Below are 23831 nucleotides of genomic sequence, written 5' to 3' on the forward strand. Positions count from 1 at the left end.
CTGTTCGGTCACCTTGTGTACCTTTGCGTATTTTCCTTGCGGTGACTTCTTGTTGCTGGTCTTCTTCCCTGACCTGCATACTCTAGCTATATGTCCAAGCCTACCACAAGTTCTACATTCTTGGTTTTTAAACCAACACTGGTTCTGATCATGCGTTGTCTTTCCACAACGATAACATTTGCCAGAACTCACACCCAATTTGTGTGCACTGAGCTCCGGTGACCGTAGCTGCATTACTGCCGTGCCTCTCGCTGCGGCTTCGTGTGCTGCTGCCATAGTGACCGCCTTCTCAAGCGTCAGCTCATTCTCCTCGAGCAGTCGCTTTTGTGTATCCTGTTTAAATAAACCACACACAAATTTGTCTCATAGTGCATCTGTCAGTCCCGTTCCAAACTGGCAATATTTCGCTAATTTACGCAATTCCAGCAAATATTCAGCATTGCTTTCATGCTGTAGCTGCCTTCTGTCGTAAAATTTAAATCGTTCCGCTAGCATCAGCGGCGTGGGGTTTAGATGATCTTTCAGGACAGTAACAATCTCATCGAACGTCTTATCCGCCGGTTCATCTGGTGATAACAGGTGTTTCAATTGCCCGTATGTCTTCGCACCCATTAAATTTAATAATGTTAGAGCTTTATCTTGGTCACGAATTTTATTGGCCTTACAATAATTTTTTACTCTTTCAACATATATGGCCCAATCTTCGAGGTCACTATCAAAGGTGCTAATATTCCCGTGTTTAGGCATTGTAGATTTGCAATTTCTCAGATTTTATTTTCTTTACTTGTTATCAAAGATGGCAGCTTCCCGCTCTTGCCGTCGTCCTCCGCCCACAAAATGGTGGTTTTCCCGCGCTTGGCGGTCTTCACCCGTCCCCGACGCCGTCTCCCTTCAGCCCCCGAGTGCGGCCCTTATCTTCGCCGCGATCGCCCGAGTGCGGCCCTTATCTTTGGTCCCGATCGCTGGCCCGCGCTGCGCCTCGCACTTGAAGCGGCTCCCGGCCTCTGGCTCACCCGCTCGCGCGGCTCTTGCTCGCTCCCTCCCGGGCTCTGGCTTACCCACGAGGTTATGGAGGCTTCAGGGTCCTAATGCCTGTCGCTTCCAGTCGCTGGAAGCTGTCAGGATTTCTGCTGCCCTTCAGTTTTGAGTGGGGTGTTGAGGATTGAAACCTCTCTTCAACGTCCTGTCTTTGGACGAAGCCGCCGTGGAATAACTGCCGCAGGGTTCGAACCGACTCGTCGCCAGTGTTAAGTATGTGTATTGTATTGAACAATTAACACAAAGACTTAAACGTATAACTCAAACAGGTCTTTACTGGTTGGAGGTAGGGACTGCACGTAGGTCTTTACTTCATGCCCACAGGCGGGAACTGAGGGGAGATCAGTACCCACAGTACTACTTATACCCCATGGCCAGGAGTGGTACAGCGTATCACTACGCCCTACAAGCAGTGCAGTCCTGTCCATAGGTTCAAAGTAGCACACATATTACATACACAACAGAGGGAGAGGGAGGAGGGAGAGGGAGGAGGGGGGGGAGGAGGGGGGCGAGGGGAGGCGGGAGAGGGGGGGGCGAGGGGAGGCGGGAGAGGGGGGGGGCGAGGGGAGGCGGGAGAGGGGGGAGGCGGGAGAGGGGGGAGGCGGGAGAGGGGGGGGCGAGGGGAGGCGGGAGGGGGGGGCGAGGGGAGGCGGGAGAGGGGGGGGGCGAGGGGAGGTGGGAGGGGGGGGCGAGGGGAGGCGGGAGAGGGGGGGGCGAGGGGAGGCGGGAGAGGGGGGGCGAGGGGAGGCGGGAGAGGGGGGGGCGAGGGGAGGCGGGAGAGGGGGGGGCGAGGGGAGGCGGGAGAGGGGGGGGCGAGGGGAGGCGGGAGAGGGGGGGCGAGGGGAGGCGGGAGAGGGGGGGGGCGAGGGGAGGCGGGAGAGGGGGGGGCGAGGGGAGGCGGGAGAGGGGGGAGGCAAGGGGAGGCGGGAGAGGGGGGGGGCGAGAGGGGGAGCTGTGTTGAGCTGGGATCAGTCACTCACCTTGTACCGGCGGAGGTGCTGCAGTCTCGGTCTCAGGTCCTGGAGCAGCGAGGGCCGAGGGCAGGGTGCTGCAGCGATCCGAGCCGAGAGCACTGAAGCCTGGACAGCCACATCGAAGCGGTCGGTGTCCGTGAGGTTAGCGCCGGCTGGGAACGGGCTCATCAATCAGCCGGCAGCCGGGCCTCTCCCCGCCTCCCCTCCTCGGGCACAGGCGCAGCCGCGCCCACAGCAAGCGGCAGGGACCCGGAAACCAACCCCAAGCCCAGCGACAATATCCTCGTGGACTAAGCTCTTCCCTCAGCCCACAGGTCCTGAATCTGGGCTGCTCAGACTGAGCCAAGATCCCATCGGCTGCTCTTCCAGCCTGAGTCCAAGCCCGAAAACCAGACTCAGCCATCGAGACATATTTAGATTCATTCGTATTACCCCATATGTCCCAATATCCTCCACCCTCAGGAATGTATCCCTTCTTATAGAGCTGTAGCACACGCAGACCTGGGTTCACTGAAGGCAGAAAAACAACTCTGTATCGAACCTGACTCAATTCAATTCAATTCCATTCGCTTTATTGGCATGATAAGGTACATCTTATGTTGCCAAAGCATCGGAATACATTTATGGTTGAACACATAAACGCAGATCTATTCGTACAGTGTATAAACAGATATATCCCTGAGTGTATAAATATACATTCATATAATTTGTATATACTCTTTTCTTAGGTTTACTGGTTGTCCCTCTGTTTATGGCAAGCTGTAACATAGTGTGCCGCTAATGTTACACAGTTTCTCTCTTCCCCTAGTAGGTATGGGAGTTTTTGGTCGTCATTCAAATTTCTGAATTCAGGGCATATTTGTGTGAATTTTGGGTAGAAATTCTTCCTGATGCCCTGATATTTTCCACAAGCTGTGAGGAAGTGCATCTCTGTCTCCACCACTCCCTGACTGCAGTGAGAGCATATCCTGTCCTCTCTTGGCAGCCTGGTCTGCCTGTGTCTGCCTTTTTCGATCGCCAGGCTATGTTCACTAAGTCTGTACCTTGTCAAGGTTTTTCTCAGTTTGCTATCCTTTACCATGGTCAGGTAATCAGCTATGTTGTATTGTCTGGGGCCAAGTAGCAATTGAGTTTGCTTTGGGTTTTTGTTGTTTCTGCCCAATATGACAGGTATTTTTCCTTTTGCTTAGTGACAATTGTGTTGGGTCGAATTCTCTGTGCTACAATGTCACTGTCCTGGGGCTGGTTATTGTTAGTAGTGTTAATGGTTGCTTCACTGAGTCCCAGGACTAGTTGACTGAGGGTGTTCTTCTTTATGGTCCTCTCTTGGCATTTCAAGGCTTCGTAATGATAGCAGTGGGGGTTGCTCATTTTTAGGTGTTTCCAAAATTTGGTGGCTCTTTTTTGGATAGTAATTATTAGTGGGTATTGGCCTAGTTCTGCCCTGCCAAGAAAGTTCAGCTCCATGTTCCATGGACTCCCTTCCCCTGGCCTTCAATCTCACTCCCGGAGTTGCCCTGGCCCAGTTTCACTCCCAGAGTTGCCCTGGCCCAGTTTCACTCCCGGAGTTGCCCTGGCCCAGTTTCACTCCCGGAGTTGCCCTGGCCCAGTTTCACTCCCGGAGTTCCCCTGGCCCAGTTTCACTCCCGGAGTTGCCCTGGCCCAGTTTCACTCCCGGAGTTCTCTTGGCCCAGTTTCACTCCCGGAGTTCTCTTGGCCCAGTTTCACTCCCGGAGTTCCCCTGGCCCAGTTTCACTCCCGGAGTTCCCCTGGCCCAGTTTCACTCCCGGAGTTCCCCTGGCCCAGTTTCACTCCCGGAGTTCCCCTGGCCCAGTTTCACTCCCGGAGTTCCCCTGGCCCAGTTTCACTCCCGGAGTTGTCTTGGCCCAGTTTCACTCCTCAGATCACAGAAACCCCACAGTGCAGATAGAGGCCATTTCGGCCCATCGAGCCTGCACCGACACATATCCCACCCGATCCCCGTAACCCCTACACCAACAAATATCCCACCCTATCCCCGTAACCCCACGTATTTAATCCCCCTAACACTAAGGGTCAATTTATCATAGCCAATCAACCTAACCCGCACATCTTTGGACTGTGGGAGGAAACCGGAGCACCCGGAGGAAACCCACGCAAACACGGGGAGAATGTGCAAACTCCACACAGACAGTCGCCCGAGGCCGGATTCGAACCCGGGTCCCTGGCGCTGTGAGGCAACAGTGCTAACCACTATGCCACCCCCGGAGTTCCCCTGGCCCAGTTTCACTCCCGGAGTTGCCTTGGCCCAGTTTCACTCCCGGAGTTCCCCTGGCCCAGTTTCACTCCCGGAGTTCTCTTGGCCCAGTTTCACTCCCGGAGTTCGCATAGCCCAGTTTCACTCCCGGAGTTCCCTTGGCCTAGTCTCAGTCCCGGAGTTGGAGGCTCCAGGCTGGTCGCCACTATCCTGGAGGTGGAGGGTCTGAGAGATTCAGCCCAATGAGGGGAGGCTAAGGTGGAACCTGTCGTTGTGCATAGTTTGGGGCAGGGGCTTCTCACTTTCTCCACTACCCTTGGGCGTGAGGATGAGGGGGGTGACTCGGCAGCAGCTCCCATGGCAACGCGCACAACGCAATTTCCGGTCACGGCGGCGTCTCTGACGACATATCCGCCGAACGCCAGCCAGAAACAGGCCCCAACCCCGGAGCCAGGTACTCGAGCCCGGCGCTAGAGAGAGAGACGGCAGCACTGGGCTAGGGCGAGGGGCGACTCATTTCTCTCTCGGTTACTCCTCCGAGTCTCACTCTGCTCCCCTTGCCCTCTGTCCCCCTGCCTTCTGTCCCCTTGCCCCCTTGCGGGTCCTGATGGGGTTTGGGTTTGGAGGCTTTGTGTCTGACTGTTTGTCATTTCTCTTGTTCCCAGGAGCCCGGTGCTGCCCACCCGCCTGTCACTGACCGAGCCATGGTCAGCTCAAGCAGCAGCTGCCAGCATTGAAAACACTGAGTGATGTCGCCCACCAAAGCTAAGGAGACTGCGGAGCTGCCCAGCGTGGTAGAGGAGATCGGAATGGACGGGGACCACGTCAGGTTTGTGCTGTTTTGAGTGGGGGTAGGCAATCCAGACCAGTTTGAGTTGACCAACTCTCTGCAGTAATGGTTTAAAGCCTAGTGTGTGGATTGGGAGAGGGACCTTTCTCTGCAGTGGGGATGAATTGACCGACCATGCGAGAGATCTCAGTGATTGATGCCGGCCCTTCTCCTGACTAGTGAGCAGCAGATATTCCTACAACTCCGTTGATCACCAGAAGTTTTAATTATACAGGCGTCAGGGTACCGCACCTAATGAGTGTGATGGCTCCTCATCTCCTTGGGAGGAATGTCTCACCCAGTTTGTGTACAGGTGACAGTCTCAATTGCTGCATGCGCACAGCACCAAGCAACTGATCATAGGAACAGGAGGAGGCCATTCAGCACCTTGAGCCTGTTCTACCATTCAATGAGATCATGGCTGATCAATGGGCAATTACATTGGTTTTCCAGTCAGAGAGGCCCCAAGGGTGGCTGGTGTGGGAAATGAGAATTTCACCGTAGTGCTTTTCCAGGACTAGAGTCAAGATTCATTGTTGGGAGAGCGCAGAGAGAGCTTTACTGCACTGTTAGTGCACCTGACCCCTGACCTGGTAATGCTTGTTGACCCCTATACAAATAATGGCAACGTATTCCATTTACCTTCACTTTTGAGTAGAATAAAAACAAACTCCTGTCTCTCTCTGCTCGCTCCCCCTTGTTCTCTACCCCAATCCGGCCTACCAGCTCTTGTCTACTCATTGCTAGCTCTAATTTTTCTCCTTTTCCACCCCCACCCCCACCACAGCCCCACGGACCTATCGGAGATCCTTAAGGAGGGAACAAAGGAGTCGCATGATCGAGCAGAGAACACTCAGTTTGTGAAGGAGTTCCTGAAGGGCAAGATTCGGCAAGAACTGTTTGAGGTGGGGCAAGATGTAACGAGTGGTGTGCCTCAACTTTTTACAATTTATATAAATTACTTGGATTAAGGCACCGAAGGTATGGTTGCTAAATTTGCTGATGACACAAAGATGGGTAGGAAAGTAAATTGTGAAGAGGACATAAGGAGGCTACAAAGGGATATAGATAGGTTAAGTGAGTGGGCAAAGATCTGGCAAATGGAGTATAATGTGGGAAAATGTGAAGTTGTCCATTTTGGCAGGAAGAATAAAAAGAAGCATATTATTTAAATGGTGAGAGATTGCAGAGGGATCTGGGTGTCCTAGTGCATGAATCGCAAAAGGTTAGTATGCAGGTAATTAGCAATCTTGTTGTATGAGGCCCCTTGGGTCAGAGCGATCATAATATGATAGAATTCTTCATTAGGATGGAGAGTGAAGTAGTTGACTCGGAGACTGGGGTCCTGAATTTAAATAAAGGAAACTACGATGGTATGAGGCGCGAATTGGGTAGGATTGTTTGGGGAATGTCACTCAGGGTTGATGGTGGATAGGCAATGGCAAACATTCAAAGACCGCATGGATGAATAAAACAAAAAGGGTGACTCAACTGTGGCTAACAAGGGAAATTAGGGATAGCATAAGATTCAAGGAGAGGGCATATAAATTGGCCAGAAAAAGTGATAACCCTGAGGATTGGGAGCAGTTTAGGATTCAACAAAGGAGGACAAAGGGATTAATTAAGAAGGGGAAAATAGAATATGAAAGTAAGCTTTCAGGGAACATAAAAACTGACTGTAAGAACTTTTATAGATATGTGAAGAGAAAAAGATTAGTGAAATCAAGTGTAGGTCCCTTGCAGTCAGAAGCAGGGGAAGTTATAATGGGGAACAAAGAAATGGCAGACCAATTAAATGCATATTTTGGTTCTGTCTTCACAAAGGAGGACACAAATAACCTCCCAGAGTTGTTAGAGAACATAGGGTCTGATGAGAGGGAGGAACTGAAAGAAATCAGTATTTGTAGGGAAATGGTGTTAGGGAAATTGACGGGATTGAAGGCCGATAAATCCCCAGGGCCTGATAATCTACATCCTAGGGTACTTAAGGAGGTGGCCCTAGAAATAGTAGATGCATTGCTGATCATCTTCCAAAATTCGCTGGAATCTGGAACTGTAGCCATGGATTGGAGGGTAGCTAATGTTACCCCACTATTCAAAAAGGGTGGTAGAGAGAAAGCGGGGAATTACAGACCGGTAAGCCTGACATCGGTAGTGGGGAAAATGCTAGAGTCCATTATAAAGGATGTAATAGCTGAGCACTTGGAAAACAGTGACAGGATCGGACAAAGTCAACATGGATTTACAAAAGGTAAATCGTGCTTGACTAATCTACTGGAATTTTTTGAGGATGTAACTGGGAAAATAGATAAGGGAGAACCAGTAGATGTGGTGTATTTGGACTTTCAAAAGGCTTTCGATAGGTCCCGCATAAGAGATTAGCGTGTAAAGTTAAGGCACATGGGATTGGGGGCAAGGTATTGACTTGGATAGAGAACTGGTTGGCGGACAGAAAGCAGAGAGTAGGAATTAACGGGTCTTTTTCCGAGTGGCAGGCAGTGACTAGTTGGGTACCGCAGGGATCGGTCCTTGGACCCCAGCTATTCACAATATACATTAATGATCTAGATAAGGGAACTAGATGTAATATCTCCAAGTTTGCAGACGACACAAAGCTGGGTGGGCGTGTGTGCTGCGAGGAGGATACCAAGAAACTCCAGGATGATTTGGACAGGTTGGGTGAATGGGCAGAAGCGTGGCAGATGCAATATAACGTGGATAAATGCGAGGTTATCCACTTTGGTGTCAAAAACAGGAAGGCAGACTATTATCTGAATGGCAATAGATTGGGAGAAGGGGAAGTGCAACGAGACCTGGGTGCCCTTGTGCACCAGTCACTGAAGGTAAGCATGCAGGTGCAGCAGGCGGTGAAGAAGGCAAATGGTATGTTGGCCTTCATAGCGAAAGGGTTTGAGTACAGGAGCAAGGATGTCCTGCTGCAGTTGTACAGGGCCTTGGTGAGACCACACCTTGAGTACTGTGTGCAGTTTTGGTCGCCTTATCTGAGGAAGGATGTTCTTGCCATGGAAGGAGTTCAGCGAAGATTCACAAGGCTGATCCCTGGGATGGCAGGAATGACGTATGAGGAGAGATTGGGTCGATTGGGATTATACGCGCTGGAGTTTAGAAGAATGAGAGGGGATCTCATCGAAACTTATAAAATTCTGACAGGTCTGGACAAACTAGATGCAGGTAGAATGTTCCCGATGGTCGGAGAGTCCAGAACCAGGGGTCATAGTCTAAGGATAAGGGGTAAGCCATTTAGGACAGGGATGAGGAAGAATTTCTTCACCCAGAGAGTGGTGAACCTGTGGAATTCTCTACCACAGAAGGCGGTTGAGGCCAAGTCTTTAAATATATTCAAGAAGGAGTTAGATATATTTCTTGGAGCTAAAGGTATCAAGGGATATGGGGAGAAGGCAGGTACGGGGTACTGAGTTTGGATGATCAGCCATGATCTCATCGAATGGCGGAGCAGGCTCGAGGGGCCGAATGGCCTACTCCTCCTATCTTCTATGTTTCTATAATAGAATGTTAATGGGCAGCACGGTGGCATAGTGGTTAGCACTGTTGCCTCACAGCGCCAGAGACCCGAGTTCGAATCCGGCCTCGGGCGACTGTCTGTGTGGAGTTTGCACATTCTCCCCGTGTTTGCGTGGGTTTCCTCCGGGTGCTCCGGTTTCCTCCCACAGTCCAAAGATGTGCGGGTTAGGTTGATTGGCTATGATAAATTGACCCTTAGTGTTAGGGGGATTAAATACGTGGGGTTACAGGGATAGGGTGGGATATGTGTCGGTGCAGGCTCGATGGGCCGAAATGGCCTCTATCTGCACTGTGAGGTTTCTGTGATTTCTGTGAATGTTATCGTTTATTACGAGGGGAATTGAATACAAAAGTAAGGAGGTTATGCTTCAGTTATACAGGGCATTGGTGAGACCACATCTGGAGTACTGTGTACAGTATTGGTCTCCTTATTTAAGGAAGGATGTAAATGCGTTGGAAGCAATTCAGAGAAGGTTTACTAGACTAATACCTGGAATGGGCGGGTTGTCTCATGAGGAAAGGTTGGACAGGCTAGGCTTGTATCGGCTGGAGTTTAGAAGAGTAAGAGGTGACTCGATTGAAACATATAAGATCCTGAGGGGTCTTGACCGGGTGATGTGGAGAGGATGTTTCCTCTTGTGGGAGAATCTAGAACTAGGGGTCACTGTTTAAAAATAAGGGGTCGCCTATTTAAGACAGAGATGAGGAGAAATTTTTTCTCAGAGGGTCGTGAATCTCTTCCTCAGGCGGAGGAAGTAGAGTCTTTTAATATTTTTAAGGCAGAGGTAGATAGATTCTTGATAAGCAAGGGGGTGAAAGGTTATCGGGGGTAGGTGGGAATGTGGGGTAATCAGATCAGCCATGATCTTATTGAATGGCAGAGCAGGCTCGAGGGGCCGAGTGGCCTACTCCTGCTCCTTGTTCATGTGTGTGATTATAGTCTTTGCTGTCTGTGCTCTCTCAGGTTGCGAGGGGTCCTGTAGACTGGATGTGTGAGGTTGTGTAGCAGGAGATAGGCTGCAACACATGGTGGATACAGAAAGGGTGACTCTGGGGCATAATAGGTGTGATGTCAGCATGAACAGATGGATGATGGGAAAGGATTGACCCATTGACCTGCACAGGATTTGGCCCATTGTGGGCACTTCATTGTCTGGTTATATGAATGCAGACTGTTCTGGAAGTGCTTGGCTCAGCACATCACTGTTTAAATTGATCCATTTATTGTCAAGGATTTAAAATGCCATTGTGTGAGCAGGCCCCATCACAGGGCGGGCGAGCTCCCCGTGCCCCATCACCGGGCGGGCGAGCTCCCTGTGCCCCATCACAGGGCGGGCGAGCTCCCCGTGCCCCATCACCGGGCGGGCGAGCTCCCCGTGCCCCATCACCGGGCGGGCGAGCTCCCCGTGCCCCATCACCGGGCGGGCGAGCTCCCCGTGCCCCATCACCGGGCGGGCGAGCTCCCCGTGCCCCATCACCGGGCGGGCGAGCTCCCCGTGCCCCATCACCGGGCGGGCGAGCTCCCCGTGCCCCATCACCGGGCGGGCGAGCTCCCCGTGCCCCATCACCGGGCGGGCGAGCTCCCCGTGCCCCATCACAGGGCGGGCGAGCTCCCCGGGCCCCATCACCGGGCGGGCGAGCTCCCCGGGCCCCATCATTGCCCATCACACGGACCTGTCACTCGGACCTGCTTAGGGTGGGGGCGGGGTTGAAATTAGTCCATGGGGTTTATAAAATTTTAACCATACTGACCCACCCGAAGAGGCTGTTTAACGATCCTTATTACATAGAATTACATAGGATATACGGCACAGAAACAGGTCATTTGGCCCAACCAGTTCATGCCAGCGTTTATGCTCCACCCGAGCCTCCTGCTGTCTTTCCTCATCTAAATCTATCAGTGTAACCCTCTATTCCCTTCTCTCTCATATGCTTGTCCAGCCTCCCCTTAAATGCATCTATAATATTCGCTTCAACCACTCCCTGTGGTAGCGAGTTCCACATTCTCACCACTCTTTGGGTAAAGAAGTTTCTTCTGAATTCCCTATTGGATTTCTTGGTGACTATCTTATACTGATGGCCTCTAGTTATGCTCTTCCCCACAAGTGGAAACATTCTCTCTGAATCCACTTATCAAAACCTTTCATCATTTTAAAGACCTCTATTAGGTCACCCCTCAGCCTTTTTTCAAGAGAAAAGAGACCCAGCCTGTTCATCCTTTCCTGATAGGTATACCCTCGCATTTCTGGTATCATCCTTGTAAATCTTCTCTGCACTCTCTCCAGTGCCTCGATATCCTTTTTATAATATGGCGACCAGAACTGCACGCAGTGCTCAAAGTGTGGTCTAACCAAGGTTCGATACAGGTTTAGCATAACTTCCCTACTTTTCAATTCTATCCCTCTAGAAATAAACCCTAGTGCTTGGTTTGCTTTTTTTATGGCCTTGCTAACCTGTGTTGCAACTTTGTAATTTGTGTATTTGTACTCCGAGATCCCTTTGTTCCTCTACCCCACCTAGACTCGCACCCTCCAAGTGATAAGTGACCTCCCTATTCTTCCTACCAAAATGTAATAACCTCACATTTATCTGTGTTGAACTTCATTTGCCCATTCTGCAAGTTTATTAATGTCCTCCTGTAATTTGTTGCAGTCCTCCTCAGTATTGACTATCCGCCCCCCCCCCCCCAATTTGGTATCATCCGCAAATTTAGAAATTGTGCTTTTGATTCCAAAGTCTAAATCATTAATGTAAATTGTGAAGTGAGCTCTCCGCTCTTTAAACAGGTGGCACACTTGCTGGTTTCTTTGGAAAGTTTCCCTTGATGGCCTAGTGGGTGCTAGCATCAGGCAGGGTAACACGGAGCTACAGATCAGGAGGCACTGGGATTTATCCCTTACCTCTCAGATAGCTTGCCTTTTTAGTGTTTAGATTAGGGTTAGGGACAGCCCACTGTGATACAGCGCAGCACACAGTGGTCTGGGATACTTGCACGAAGAGAAAAGAGTTAAAGTTGTGGGGCCGAGATTTCAAGAGTGTGTTTAGAATCTGTTGCACTTGGCCAGGGCAGCAGCTGGGTGCGGGAGGCTAAGGCTACATTTGGCCTCAGCACCCCTGGGTTAGGGAAGGAGAGGAAGAAACAAAATCAGCCAAGCTTCCTGCTGCTGATTGCTGTCTGGTGACCGCTACTGGAAAGGTCAGGAGTGAGGACGGAGACGAGCTTGGCTTCGATGTCCCATTTCTCCTCCTCAATGATTGGGTAACTTGCCGATATTAGTCTCGCACATGAATGTTCACTCGTTAGAGGTACCGGAGGATATCAGGCGTCTGTTAAACAAACCTCCCGTGCCTGCGGGAGGAGAGGGTAGCAGATCAGCGAAACTAACTATGATTTGGTGCCCTGAGCTGTTCCATCACTGTTGCCACCTTGTGTTACAGCTGGGCACGGTGGCGCTGTACTTCACCTACTCTGCCCTGGAGGAGGAGATGGATAAGAACGCAGAGCATCCCGGCTTCGCTCCCCTCTACTTCCCGCTCGAGCTGCACCGCACGGAGGCTCTGGCCAAAGACCTGGAGTACTTCTATGGGGCAGGCTGGCAGGACCAGATCGAGCGTTCAGAGGCCACGACGAGATACGTGGAGCGGATCCGTCACGTGGGGGAGCACGAACCCGAGCTACTGGCGGCGCACGCCTACACCCGCTACATGGGTGACCTGTCGGGGGGGCAGGTGCTGAAGAAAGTGGCGCAGAGAGCCCTGCGCCTGCCCAGCACCGGAGAAGGCGTGCAGTTCTACACCTTCGACAACATTTCCAACCCCGCCCGCTTCAAGCAGCTGTACCGATCGCGGCTGAACACCCTGGAGACCAGCGGGCAGAGCAGAGAGAGGATCGTGGAGGAGGCCAACCGGGCTTTCCACTTCAACATGGAGGTGAGCGTTACCGAGGGGCGTTAGCGGGGAGGAGCACGGCTCCCACTGCCAGCCTTTGAGTGGCTGTGTCCCACCTCACACTGTCTTTTGTGTCATGGGATGCAGCTGGTCCGGAAGCAGTTTTTGCCATGTGAAGTTCTGATGAACCGGGTGTTGCCATGTAATAGTGTCAGCTGTGGCTCAGTGGGTAGCACACTCGCCTCTGAGTCAGAAGGTTGTGGGTTCAAATCCCACTCCAGGGACTTGCACACAAGAATCTAGGCTGACACTCCAGTGCAGTACTGAGGGAGTCTTTTGGATGAGACATTAAACCAAGGCCCCATCTGCGCTCTCAAGTGGATGTAAAAGATCCCATGGCCACTATTTCGAAGAAGAGCAGGGGAGTTCCCCCCCGGTGTCCTGGCCAATATTTATCCCTCGATCAACATAACAAAAACAGATTCTCTGGTCATTATCACATTGCTGTTTGTAGGAGCTTGCTGTGCGCAAATTGGCTGCCGTGTTTCCTACATGACAATAGTGACTACACTTCCAATAATACTTCATTAGCTGTAAAGCGCTTTGAGACATCCTGAGGTCGTGAAAAGCGCTATATAAATGATGCGCTATCAATTACTCATAAAAGACGGAGAGTTAGGAGAGTAACTAAAAGGCTTTTATTAACAAAGAACAGAGCATGCCTCTCGTGGTTGACTGGTTTCCAAGAAGGCAGGGGGGGCTGCAGAGCAGTTACCGTTATACCTGGGCATGTGGGTGGAGCCAGGGGCGGAGCCAGCTGAGGCATGCATAGATACAACAGTGTGCAACAACAACAACAACGGTGAACAACAATAACAGTGGTTTACCACATTCACCCCTTGTTTAAAATTGAGTCCGGCGGGGTGAAGTGTATTAAAGGTTCATGTAAGTAAGTCTATCAGGTGGCCTTGTATGCCGTCCTGATCGTCGTGGTGGCGGCGGTGATGGTGCAGCATCCAACGTTGAATCTGGCGTCTCATTGAGTGGTTGGGTGGTCAATGACAGGTCCTGGGGCTGCGGCATGCCGTCTACAGGGGTTGGGTTGTGGGTAGTGGTGGATGGCAATGGTAGTGTTTCAGGGGCACCCGAAGGTGCGAGGTCTCGTATGGAGACTGTGTCCTCCCGCCCGTCCGGGTACGCCACGTAAGCATACTGGGGGTTGGCGTGGAGGAGGCTCACCCTCTCGACCAGGGGGTCCGTTTTATGGGACCTCGCGTGCTTCCGCAGTAGGACGGGTCCTGGAGACGTCAGCCATGTCGGTAGCGAGGTCCCCGATGTGGACTTCCTGGGGAAAGTGAACATTTTTTCATGGGGGGTGGCATTGGTGGCCGTACAAAGCAGTGACCGAATGGAGTGGAGCGCCGCAGGGAGGACCTCCTGCCAGCGAGAGGTCGGAAGGCCCTTAGATTTTAAGTTTAAGAGGACGGCCTTCCAAACCGTCGCGTTCTCTCTTTCCACCTGGCCGTTCCCCCGGGGGTTGTAGCTGGTGGTTCTGCTTGTAGCAATACCTCTCGTGAGCAGGTACTGACGGAGTTCGTCGCTCATAAAGGATGAGCCCCGGTCGCTATGGATATAGCTAGGGAAGCCGAACAAGGCGAAAAGGTCATTCAGACCTTTAATGACCGTGGTACTGGTCATGTCTGGGCAAGGGATGGCAAACGGGAAACGGGAGTACTCATCAATTATGTTGAGGAAGTACACGTTGCGGTCAGAGGAGGGGAGGGGCCCTTTAAAATCGACGCTCAGGCGCTCGAAGGGGCGAGTGGCCTTGATCAGGCTTGCTCTGTCTGGCCTATAAAAATGCGGTTTGCACTCGGCACAGATTTGGCAGTTCCTGGTCATGGTCCTGACCTCCTCGATGGAGTAGGGCAGGTTACGGGATTTGATGAAATGGAAGAACCTGGTGACCCCCGGGTGGCAGAGGTCATTGTGGAGGGTCTGCAGTCTATCAACCTGCGCGTTGGCGCATGTACCACGTGATAGGGCATCTGGGGGCTCATTGAGTTTCCCGGGCCGGTACAAAATATCGTAATTGTAGGTGGAGAGTTCAATTCTCCACCTCAAGATCTTGTCGTTCTTGATTTTGCCCCTCTGCTTATTGTTAAACATAAAAGCCACTGAACGCTGGTCAGTGAGCAGGGTAAATCGTTTTCCGGCCAGGTAATGCCTCCAATGTCGCACCGCTTCCACAATGGCCTGGGCCTCCTTTTCGACAGAGGAGTGTCGAATCTCGGGGCCCTGGAGGGTCCTTGAGAAAAAGGCCACGGGTCTCCCCGCCTGGTTAAGGGTTGCAGCTAGGGTGAAGTCGGATGCGTCGCTCTCCACTTGGAAAGGGATGGACTCATCCACTGCGTGCACTGTGGCCTTCGCAATATCTCTTTTTATGAGCCATGGTGTGGAGATGCCGGAGTTGGACTGGGGTGGACAAATGTAAGAAGTCACACAACACCAGGTTATAGTCCAACAGCTTTATTTGAAATCACAAGCTTTCGGAGCGCTGCTCCTTCTTCAGGTGAAGTGGAGAAATGCATAAAGACACAGCTTATATAGTCAGAGAATCATGTCAGATGTTTACAGGTAACCTTTCCAACTGCCATTTATCACACCTCGGCAGAGAGATAATCACAGCAGTCAAAGGTGTGAATGGTGTCCAAACAGGTCAGTCAGGGAAACATTACATCAAAGAACAATGAGGTGGGGTCACAAGGGGTCAAATATTGCAGATGCTGGGGTCTGTATGAAAAACACAAAAAACATTTTTTTTGGCTGGAAATCACAGCAGGTCCGGCCGCATCTGTGTAGAGAGAACAAGCCAATGTCGACTCGAGTCTGGATGACCCTGCGTCAGGTGGGGTTACATGTAGCGTGACATGAACCCAAGATCTCGGTTGAGGCCGTCCTCATGGGTGCGGAACTTGGCTATCAGTTTCTGCTTGACGATTTTGCGTTGTGTGTCTCGAAGGCCGCCTTGGAGAATGCTTACCCGAAGATCGGAGGCTGAATGTCCTTGACTGCTGAAGTGTTCCCCGACTGGGAGGGAACACTCCTGCCTGGTGATTGTTGCGCGGTGTCCGTTCATCCGTTGTCGCAGTGTCTGCATGGTCTCGCCGATGTACCATGCTCCGGGGCATCCTTTCCTGCAACGTATGAGGTAGGCAACGTTGGCCGAGTCACATGAGTATGTACCATGTACCTGGTGGGTGGTGTCCTCACGTGTGATGATGGTATCTGTGTTGATGATCTGGCATGTCTTGCAGAGGTTGCTGTGGCAGGGTTGTGTGGTGTCGTGGTCGCTGTTCTCCTGAAAGCTGGGTAATTTGCTGCGAACGATGGTCTGTTTGAGGTTAGGCGGCTGTTTGAAAGCGAGTAGTGGAGGCGTGGGGATGGCCTTAGCAAGGTGTTCGTCGTCATTGATGACATGTTGAAGGCTGCGAAGAACATGGCGTAGTTTCTCCGCTCCGGGGAAGTACTGGACGACGAAGGGTACTCTGTTGGTTGTGTCCCGTGTTTGTCTTCTGAGGAGGTCTATGCGATTTTTCGCTGTGGCCCGCCGGAACTGTCGATCGACGAGTCGAGTGTCATATCCCGTTCTTACAAGGGCGTCTTTCAGTGTCTGTAGGTGTCCATCGCGTTCCTCCTCGTCTGAGCGGATCCTGTGTATTCGCAGGGCTTGTCCATAGGGGATGGCTTCTTTAACGTGGTTAGGGTGGAAGTTGGAGAAGTGAGGCATCGTGAGGTTGTCCGTGGGCTTGCGGTAGAGTGAAGTGCTGAGGTGTCCGTCTTTGATGGAGATTCGTGTGTCCAGGAATGAGACCGATTCTGAGGAGTAGTCCATGGTGAGTTTGATGGTGGGATGGAACTTGTTGATGTTATCGTGTAGTCTTTTCAGTGATTCTTCGCCGTGGGTCCATAGGAAGAAAATGTCGTCGATGTATCTGGTGTATAGCGTTGGTTGGAGATCCTGTGCAGCGAAGAAGTCTTGCTCGAACTTGTGCATGAAGATGTTTGCGTATTGGGGTGCGAATTTGGTCCCCATGGCTGTTCCGTGTGTTTGGGTAAAGAACTGGTTGTCGAAGGTGAAGACATTGTGGTCAAGGATGAAGCGGATGAGTTGTAGGATGGCGTCTGGAGATTGGCTGTTGTTGGTGTTGAGTACTGAGGCTGTCGCAGCGATGCCGTCATCGTGGGGGATACTGGTGTAGAGTGCCGAGACGTCCATCGTGGCGAGGAGTGTTCCTGGTTCAACTGGTCCGTGGGTGCCGAGTTTCTGTAAGAAGTCTGTAGTGTCGCGACAGAAGCTGGGGGTTCCCTGTACGATGGGTTTCAGGATGCCCTCGACATATCCAGAGAGGTTCTCACACAGGGTTCCGTTGCCTGATGCGATAGGACGTCCAGGTGTGTTGGCTTTGTGTATCTTTGGGAGGCAGTAGAAGTCTCCCACGCGGGGAGTACGTGGGATGAGAGCATGTAGGATGCTTTGAAGGTCTGGATCGAAGGTTTTGATCAGTCTGTTGAGTTGGCGGGTGTGTTCTTTGGTCGGATCTGCGAGTAACTGTAGTGTTCCTGGTTGTCGGTATACTTCTTTGCAATAGTCCGTTCTGTTCTGTATGACGATGGCACCTCCTTTGTCTCCTGGTTTGATGACGATGTTGCAGTTGGTCTTGAGAGCGTGGATGGCGTTGCGTTGTGCTCGGGTGACATTCTGGACTGTCTTGTGAGTGCGGCTGATGAATCTGGCGTTGATGCATCTCCTGACAGCTTGAGCATACATGTCAAGCTTAGGGCAGCGACCCTCCAGAGGGGTCCAATTTGACTCTTTCTTCTTCGGTTGCTGCACTGTGGATCCCTCTGTCTGCTGTTCCGGATCATTGATTGCTACTCGCTTTCAAACAGCCGCCTAACCTCAAACAGACCATCGTTCGCAGCAAATTACCCAGCTTTCAGGAGAACAGCGACCACGACACCACACAACCCTGCCACAGCAACCTCTGCAAGACATGCCAGATCATCAACACAGATACCATCATCACACGTGAGGACACCACCCACCAGGTACATGGTACATACTCATGTGACTCGGCCAACGTTGCCTACCTCATACGTTGCAGGAAAGGATGCCCCGGAGCATGGTACATCGGCGAGACCATGCAGACACTGTGACAACGGATGAACGGACACCGCGCAACAATCACCAGGCAGGAGTGTTCCCTCCCAGTCGGGGAACACTTCAGCAGTCAAGGACATTCAGCCTCCGATCTTCGGGTAAGCATTCTCCAAGGCGGCCTTCGAGACACACGACAACGCAAAATCGTCGAGCAGAAACTGATAGCCAAGTTCCGCACCCATGAGGACGGCCTCAACCGAGATCTTGGGTTCATGTCACGCTACATGTAACCCCACCTGACGCAGGGTCATCCAGACTCGAGTCGACATTGGCTTGTTCTCTCTACACAGATGCGGCCGGACCTGCTGTGATTTCCAGCCAAAAAAAATGTTTTTTGTGTTTTTTTTTGTTTTTCATACAGACCCCAGCATCTGCAATATTTGACCCCTTGTGACCCCACCTCATTGTTCTTTGATGTAATGTTTCCCTGACTGACCTGTTTGGACACCATTCACACCTTTGACTGCTGTGATTATCTCTCTGCCGAGGTGTGATAAATGGCAGTTGGAAAGGTTACCTGTAAACATCTGACATGATTCTCTGACTATATAAGCTGTGTCTTTATGCATTTCTCCACTTCACCTGAAGAAGGAGCAGCGCTCCGAAAGCTTGTGATTTCAAATAAAGCTGTTGGACTATAACCTGGTGTTGTGTGACTTCTTACATCTTTTTATGAGAGTGAAGGCTGCACATGCCTCTGCTGTCAGGGGGAAGGAGGTGGACTTGATGAGGGGTCTGGCTTTGTCCGCATAGTTGGGCACCCACTGAGCATAGTAAGAGAAAAACCCTAGGCATCTCTTCAGTGCTTTTTGGCAGTGGGGGAGGAGGAGCTCCATAAGGGGGCGCATTCTGTCGGGGTCGGGGCCGATGACTCCGTTCTCCACTACGCAGCCAAGAATGGCGAGGCGCGTGGTGCGAAACATACATTTGTCCTTGTTGTATGTTAGATTCAGCCGCTGGGCCGTATGGAGGAATTTCTCGAGGTTAACGTCATGGTCCTGCTGATCGTGGCCGCAGATGGTGACGTTGTCTAGATAGGGGAAGGTGGCCTGCAGCGCATTCTGGTCAACCATTCGGTCCATATCCCTTTGGAAGACCGAAACCCCGTTGGTGACGCCGAAGGGGACTCGGAGGAAGTGGTAGAGACGACCGTCAGCTTCAAAAGCTGTGTACTGGCGGTCCTCAGCCCTGATGGGGAGCTGGTGGTATGCCGACTTCAGATCAGTCGTCGAGAACACCCGGTATTGTGCTATCTGATTGACCATGTCAGATATGCGGGGAAGTGGGTATGCATCTAACTGGGTGTAGCGATTGATCGTCTGGCTGTAGTCAATAACTAGGCGCTGTTTTTCGCCAGTCTTCACTACCACCACTTGTGCTCGCCATGGGCTAGTGCTACCCTCAATAATCCCTTCCTTCAGGAGTCTTGCTACTTCGGATTTAATGAAGCTCCTATCCCCGGCACTGTACCGCCTGCTTTTGGTAGCGATGGGCTTACAGTCGCGGGTGAGGTTAGCGAACAAGGGGGGGGGGCGGGGGAGACTTTAAGCATGGAGAGGCTGCAAATGGTGCGCGGCGGGCGATTTAAAAGCTGCTGGCTGCAGACTGTGAGTGGGGGGAGGGGTCCGCCGTACGCTAATGTGACACTTTTAAGGTGGCACTGAAAATCCAACCCCAGTAGAACGGCAGCGCAGAGATGGGGCAGGACAAGAAGTTAAAAATTTTTGTATTCTGTGCCCCTTACTGAAAGGGTCACTACACAGTAGCCACCGACGTCTGCTGAATGGGATTTGGAAGCCATAGAGATCCGATGGCGCGTTGGCAGGACCGGGAGAGAGTAACTGCGCACCGTGTAGGGGTGGATAAAGCTCTCCGTGCTCCCGCTGTCGAAAAGGCAGGTAGTGGCGCGGCCATTTACCGTAATGTCCATCATGGTCCTGGACAGTTGGTGAGGGAGAGATTGGTCCAGCGTCACGGAGGCCAGCGTATGGTCGAGCGAGTCGCTGTGGTCGTCAGACGAGGCGGTGGTTGAGTCCGGGTCACCCGCGATTGGAGTTGGAGGCGTCCAAGATGGCGGACAAAATGGCTGCGCCCATGATCCCGATCCCCACGCGGCTGGAGGTGTCCAAGATGGCTGCCCCCACGGTTCACACGCGGCGCTGCTGGCGTTAGCGGTTTTACCTTTGCAGGCGCTGACGTAGTGTCCTTTCTTCCCGCAGCCAGAGCAGGTAGCGTTTTTCGCCGGGCAGCGTGCTCTGGGGTGTTTTGCCTGGCCACAAAAGTAACATTTCGGGCCCTTGGACATCGCTGCAGCAGTTGGTGCCGGGGGTGGCGGTCCCATGACCCAAGGTTGCGGCGTCCACGGTGCGGAGCGGTTAGGGGAGAATGCGTCCATATTCCGGTGGGCCGCGTCTAGCGAGAGCGCGAGGGACACTGCCTTCTTCAGGTCGATTTCGCCCTTCTCCAGCAGTCTCTGCCGGGAGTAGTCGGACTTGAGGCCCGCAACGAAAGCATCTCGGATAAGTCCCTCCGTGTGTGTCGCGGCCGATACCTCTTTACAATCGCAGGCTCGGCCGAGTATCTGTAGTGCCCGTAGGAATGCCTCCACCGATTCCCTGGACTGCTGTTTGCGGGATCTCAGGAGGTGTCTGGCATAAACCGTATTTACCGGGCGTGTGTATTGTCCTTTTAGCAGATCGATAGCCGCCGCGTAGGTAGTCGCGTCCTGGATGAGCGTGTAGACTTGGTGGCCCACCTTGGAGGCCAGGATTTTTAGTTTGTTTCCATCTAGTGTCACGGCTGAGGCTTCCAAGTAAGCTTCGAAGCAACGCAGCCATTGTGCGAACTTGGTAGACGAACCCGCCTCTTGAGGGTCTAGGTCCAGGCATGTTGGTCTGAGGGCATGCAGCAGCGCCTGCTGCTCAGCGTTTGGTGCCGTCATTTGCTGCAGCGCCTGCTGCTCAGCGTTTGGTGCTGACATTTTGTTTTTGTTAATAAAATTGATGCGCTATCAATTACTCATAAAAGACGGAGAGTTAGGAGAGTAACTAAAAGGCTTTTATTAACAAAGAACAGAGCATGCCTCTCGTGGTTGACTGGTTTCCAAGAAGGCAGGGGGGGCTGCAGAGCAGTCACCTTTATACCTGGGCATGTGGGTGGAGCCAGGGGCGGAGCCAGCTGAGGCATACATAGATACAACAGTGTGCAACAACAACAACGGTGAACAACAATAACAGTGGTTTACCACAATAAATACATGTCTTTTTTTCTTTAAAACACAGCAAAATGGGAAGAGAAAATGGCGGAAATGTTTCAGGTCGTGACCTTTTGGCGGATTGCTCCCCACTTCTGATGAAATGTCCCCTCCCATGAAACGTTGCCCACTTTCCCCCACGCTGTGTGATTCCGCCATTTTCTGCTTTATTTATGATTTCTTGTTTTTTTTCTCTTTTTATCCTTGGTGCAGGTAGTGATGCAGTTGGAGCCCATCACCCGTGTTTGCTGACCTACATTGGCTCCCGGTCTGGCAATGCCTCGATTTTAAAATTCTCATCATTGTTTTCACATCCCTCCATGGCCTCACCCCTCCCTATCTCTATAATCTTCTCCAGCCCAACAATCTTCCAAGATCTCTGCGCTCCTCCAATTCTGACCTTATGTGCATTCCCGATATTAATCGCTCCACCATTGGCGGCCGTGCCTTCAGCTGCCAGGGCCCTAAGCTCTGGAATTCCCTCCCTAAACCTCTCCGCCTCTCTCTCCTCCTCAAAACCTACCTCCTTCCCTGTCCTAATATCTCCTTATGTGGCTTGGTGTCAATTTTTGACCTTAACACTTCTGTGAAGTGCCTTGGGAGAATTTACTGCGATAAAGGTGCTATATAAATGCAAGTTGTTGTTGAATGAACAGAATGTGGTTCCTTCCTCCTGTCCTGCATAGTGAGTGGAGTGAGTTTCCGGTAACTCCCCTCGGACACCTGAATGCTGTTATTTGTGATGATGAGGGGGCTCGGTGGGACCTGCGACCCTTGGCACAGTCATGTATTGATGTTTACTGGAGCTGCTGGCAGCTGTGAGAATGGGCAGGCTCGGTGTTGCGTTGAGTGAACCCGTGATGCTTCAATGCAGTAAACCAACTTCTAGCATTTGCCAGCTTTGTTTCCAAAGGCCCCACCTGTCCGACTGCGCACTTTGCATCGAATGGTTCTGACAGCTAGTAACTGCCCCCTTTTAATCTTTGCTCTAATGACAAATTCCTGCAGGTTTTTGAGGAATTGGATAAGATCGGGAAAAACCTGGAGGAGGTGATGCAGGGCGATGGAATCCCGCTCCATGATGGGAGAGGAGATGCCCGGAAGTGCCCATTCTATGCTGCGAAAGGTAGGCGAGCTTGGCATCTGGGTACCATCCTGTGGGAAATGTGACTGGAGGAAGAGGGAGGGAAGGAGTCCCGGGGGCTGTGAATGGAGGGAGTCCCCGGGGCTGTGCCCAGCCTGCTGGAGTTACTATTCATTTATTGGGCAGCTGGAGTTTGTCCTGCAATGGAAGTGGTTCCCTCGGTGCTGAGTTGGTCCTGTTTTTACTGAGGGGCTGACTCGCCAACATCTGAACAAGCACTGGTCTGAGAACTCGAGCTCGGTGTAGACTGCTGGCACCAGTGGGCGGCACAATGCTGACAGACTCCCAGCAGGCAGCACAGCCTGCTGATGATGATGATGCAGACCTGCATGTAGTGGTGTGTAGGTCTGTGGTTCTATGGTACGATGCGCCAGTGTATTTCACTGACAGGCAGGTCGATGCAATTAACTGCGGCACACAGCTCTCTGCCTCTTGATTAATCCCTTGGCCATTTTTCTCTCTCTCCAGGCGATGGTGAAATGGGGTGCCCACTTCACTCAGTGATGGCCATGGTGCAGAGCTGTCCTTTCCAACTGGTGCTGGCTGCTCTTCTGGCACTCGCTGCTGGCTGGTATCTGCTGTGAGGTTTACAGCCACAGACATAGACTGTCCAACAGAAGTGATGCAAACCTCTCCCCTCCCATCTCCCACTCCCTCCCCATCTCCATTCCCTTGTTTCCCCCCCCCCTCCCAACAAGAAGAAATATTTTATCTGTGCAATTGAGATGCAGCAGAACTGGCAGCGAGTCAGTGTGGACACCTGCTCCAACTCCTCTCCGTTTGAATGCTGTGTTTGGCCTCCGACACTGAGGCCTGTTATCGCGTAGTTGAATGTTCTTCTGTCTGTTTAGTGTTCAGGTAAGCACGGCTCACTGTAATTAATTCCATTGTCATAGCAAGATGTAAATAGACTCCGCTGGGAATGCAGAGTCCCACCTGCGACTGCCTCGCTAAGATGCCAGACTTGTGGAGTGTCTTTGAGCATCGTTCAGACTCCTGTGTATTTCCTGAATTGTAGTGTCCTTACTGTCACTGCTGCAGCTGTTTTGGAGAAAGTGAGAATTTTACAATTTCTTTTGTTGAAGGAGCGCAGCTGGTTAATTGTAGTAAATCACCAAAAATCCTCCCTCGCCTATCCACCCTGTACCTCACTCTGAGACAGACACGCACCTCCCCAGCCTGTACCTCACTCTGAGATGGAGAAACGTTGATAAATTCCATGTCTCTGGCTCAGCATTAGCCTCCTTGTCGATCCCGACACATTTCCCAGGTGTTGTCTGGTTGGGATGCAGTTAAATGTAACATTGTATGAAATTCCACTTTCTTTAATCAGTGACTGGACCTGTACAATATCAGTAAGTTTGCTCTTTATCCAAAGTATTTATGCACTCAAATATTAAATGTTCTAACAAGGCTCTGGCTAAATGTCCTCATTTACACTGACCGTACTTTAAATTGAATTTACAGCACAGAAACAGGCCATTCGGCCCAAATGTTCTATGCTCCACACGAGCCTCCTCCCAGCCCTCTTCATCTCACCCTATTCCTTTCTCCCTCATGTGCTTGTCTATCTTCCCCTTAAATGCATTGATGCTATTTGCCTCATCTACTCCATGTGGTAGTGAGTTCCACATTCTAACCACTCTGGGTAAAGAAGTTGCTCCTGAATTCCTTATTGGATTTATTAAATCTTCTATTTACT

The 23831-nt window shown here is 51.7% G+C and overlaps 1 protein-coding gene across 1 annotated transcript; it reads left to right on the forward strand.

The window, feature by feature from the left end:
* Nucleotides 1–4603: 4603 nt before the first annotated feature.
* Nucleotides 4604–23543, forward strand: hmox2b (heme oxygenase 2b). Its single transcript, XM_086000989.1, has 6 exons — nucleotides 4604–4702; nucleotides 4914–5077; nucleotides 5865–5982; nucleotides 12059–12550; nucleotides 21994–22111; nucleotides 22598–23543. The coding sequence occupies exons 2-6, from the start codon at nucleotides 4998–5000 to the stop codon at nucleotides 22711–22713; spliced, it is 924 nt and encodes a 307-aa protein (XP_085857115.1). The 5' UTR covers nucleotides 4604–4702; nucleotides 4914–4997; the 3' UTR covers nucleotides 22714–23543.
* Nucleotides 23544–23831: the final 288 nt, after the last annotated feature.

The sequence above is a fragment of the Somniosus microcephalus genome, chromosome 11, assembly GCF_052327205.1.
Source record: "Somniosus microcephalus isolate GS21.2 chromosome 11, FLI_Smic_1.0, whole genome shotgun sequence".
Taxonomy (NCBI): Eukaryota; Metazoa; Chordata; class Chondrichthyes; order Squaliformes; family Somniosidae; genus Somniosus; species Somniosus microcephalus.

Coding starts and splice junctions, on each gene's coding strand:
- hmox2b (XM_086000989.1), top strand. CDS start 4,998: ATGTCGCCCACCAAAGCTAAGGAGACTGCGGAGCTGCCCAGCGTGGTA. Junction 12,551..21,993: donor CTTTCCACTTCAACATGGAG/GTGAGCGTTACC, acceptor AAATTCCTGCAG/GTTTTTGAGGAATTGGATAA. Junction 22,112..22,597: donor CCCATTCTATGCTGCGAAAG/GTAGGCGAGCTT, acceptor CTCTCTCTCCAG/GCGATGGTGAAATGGGGTGC.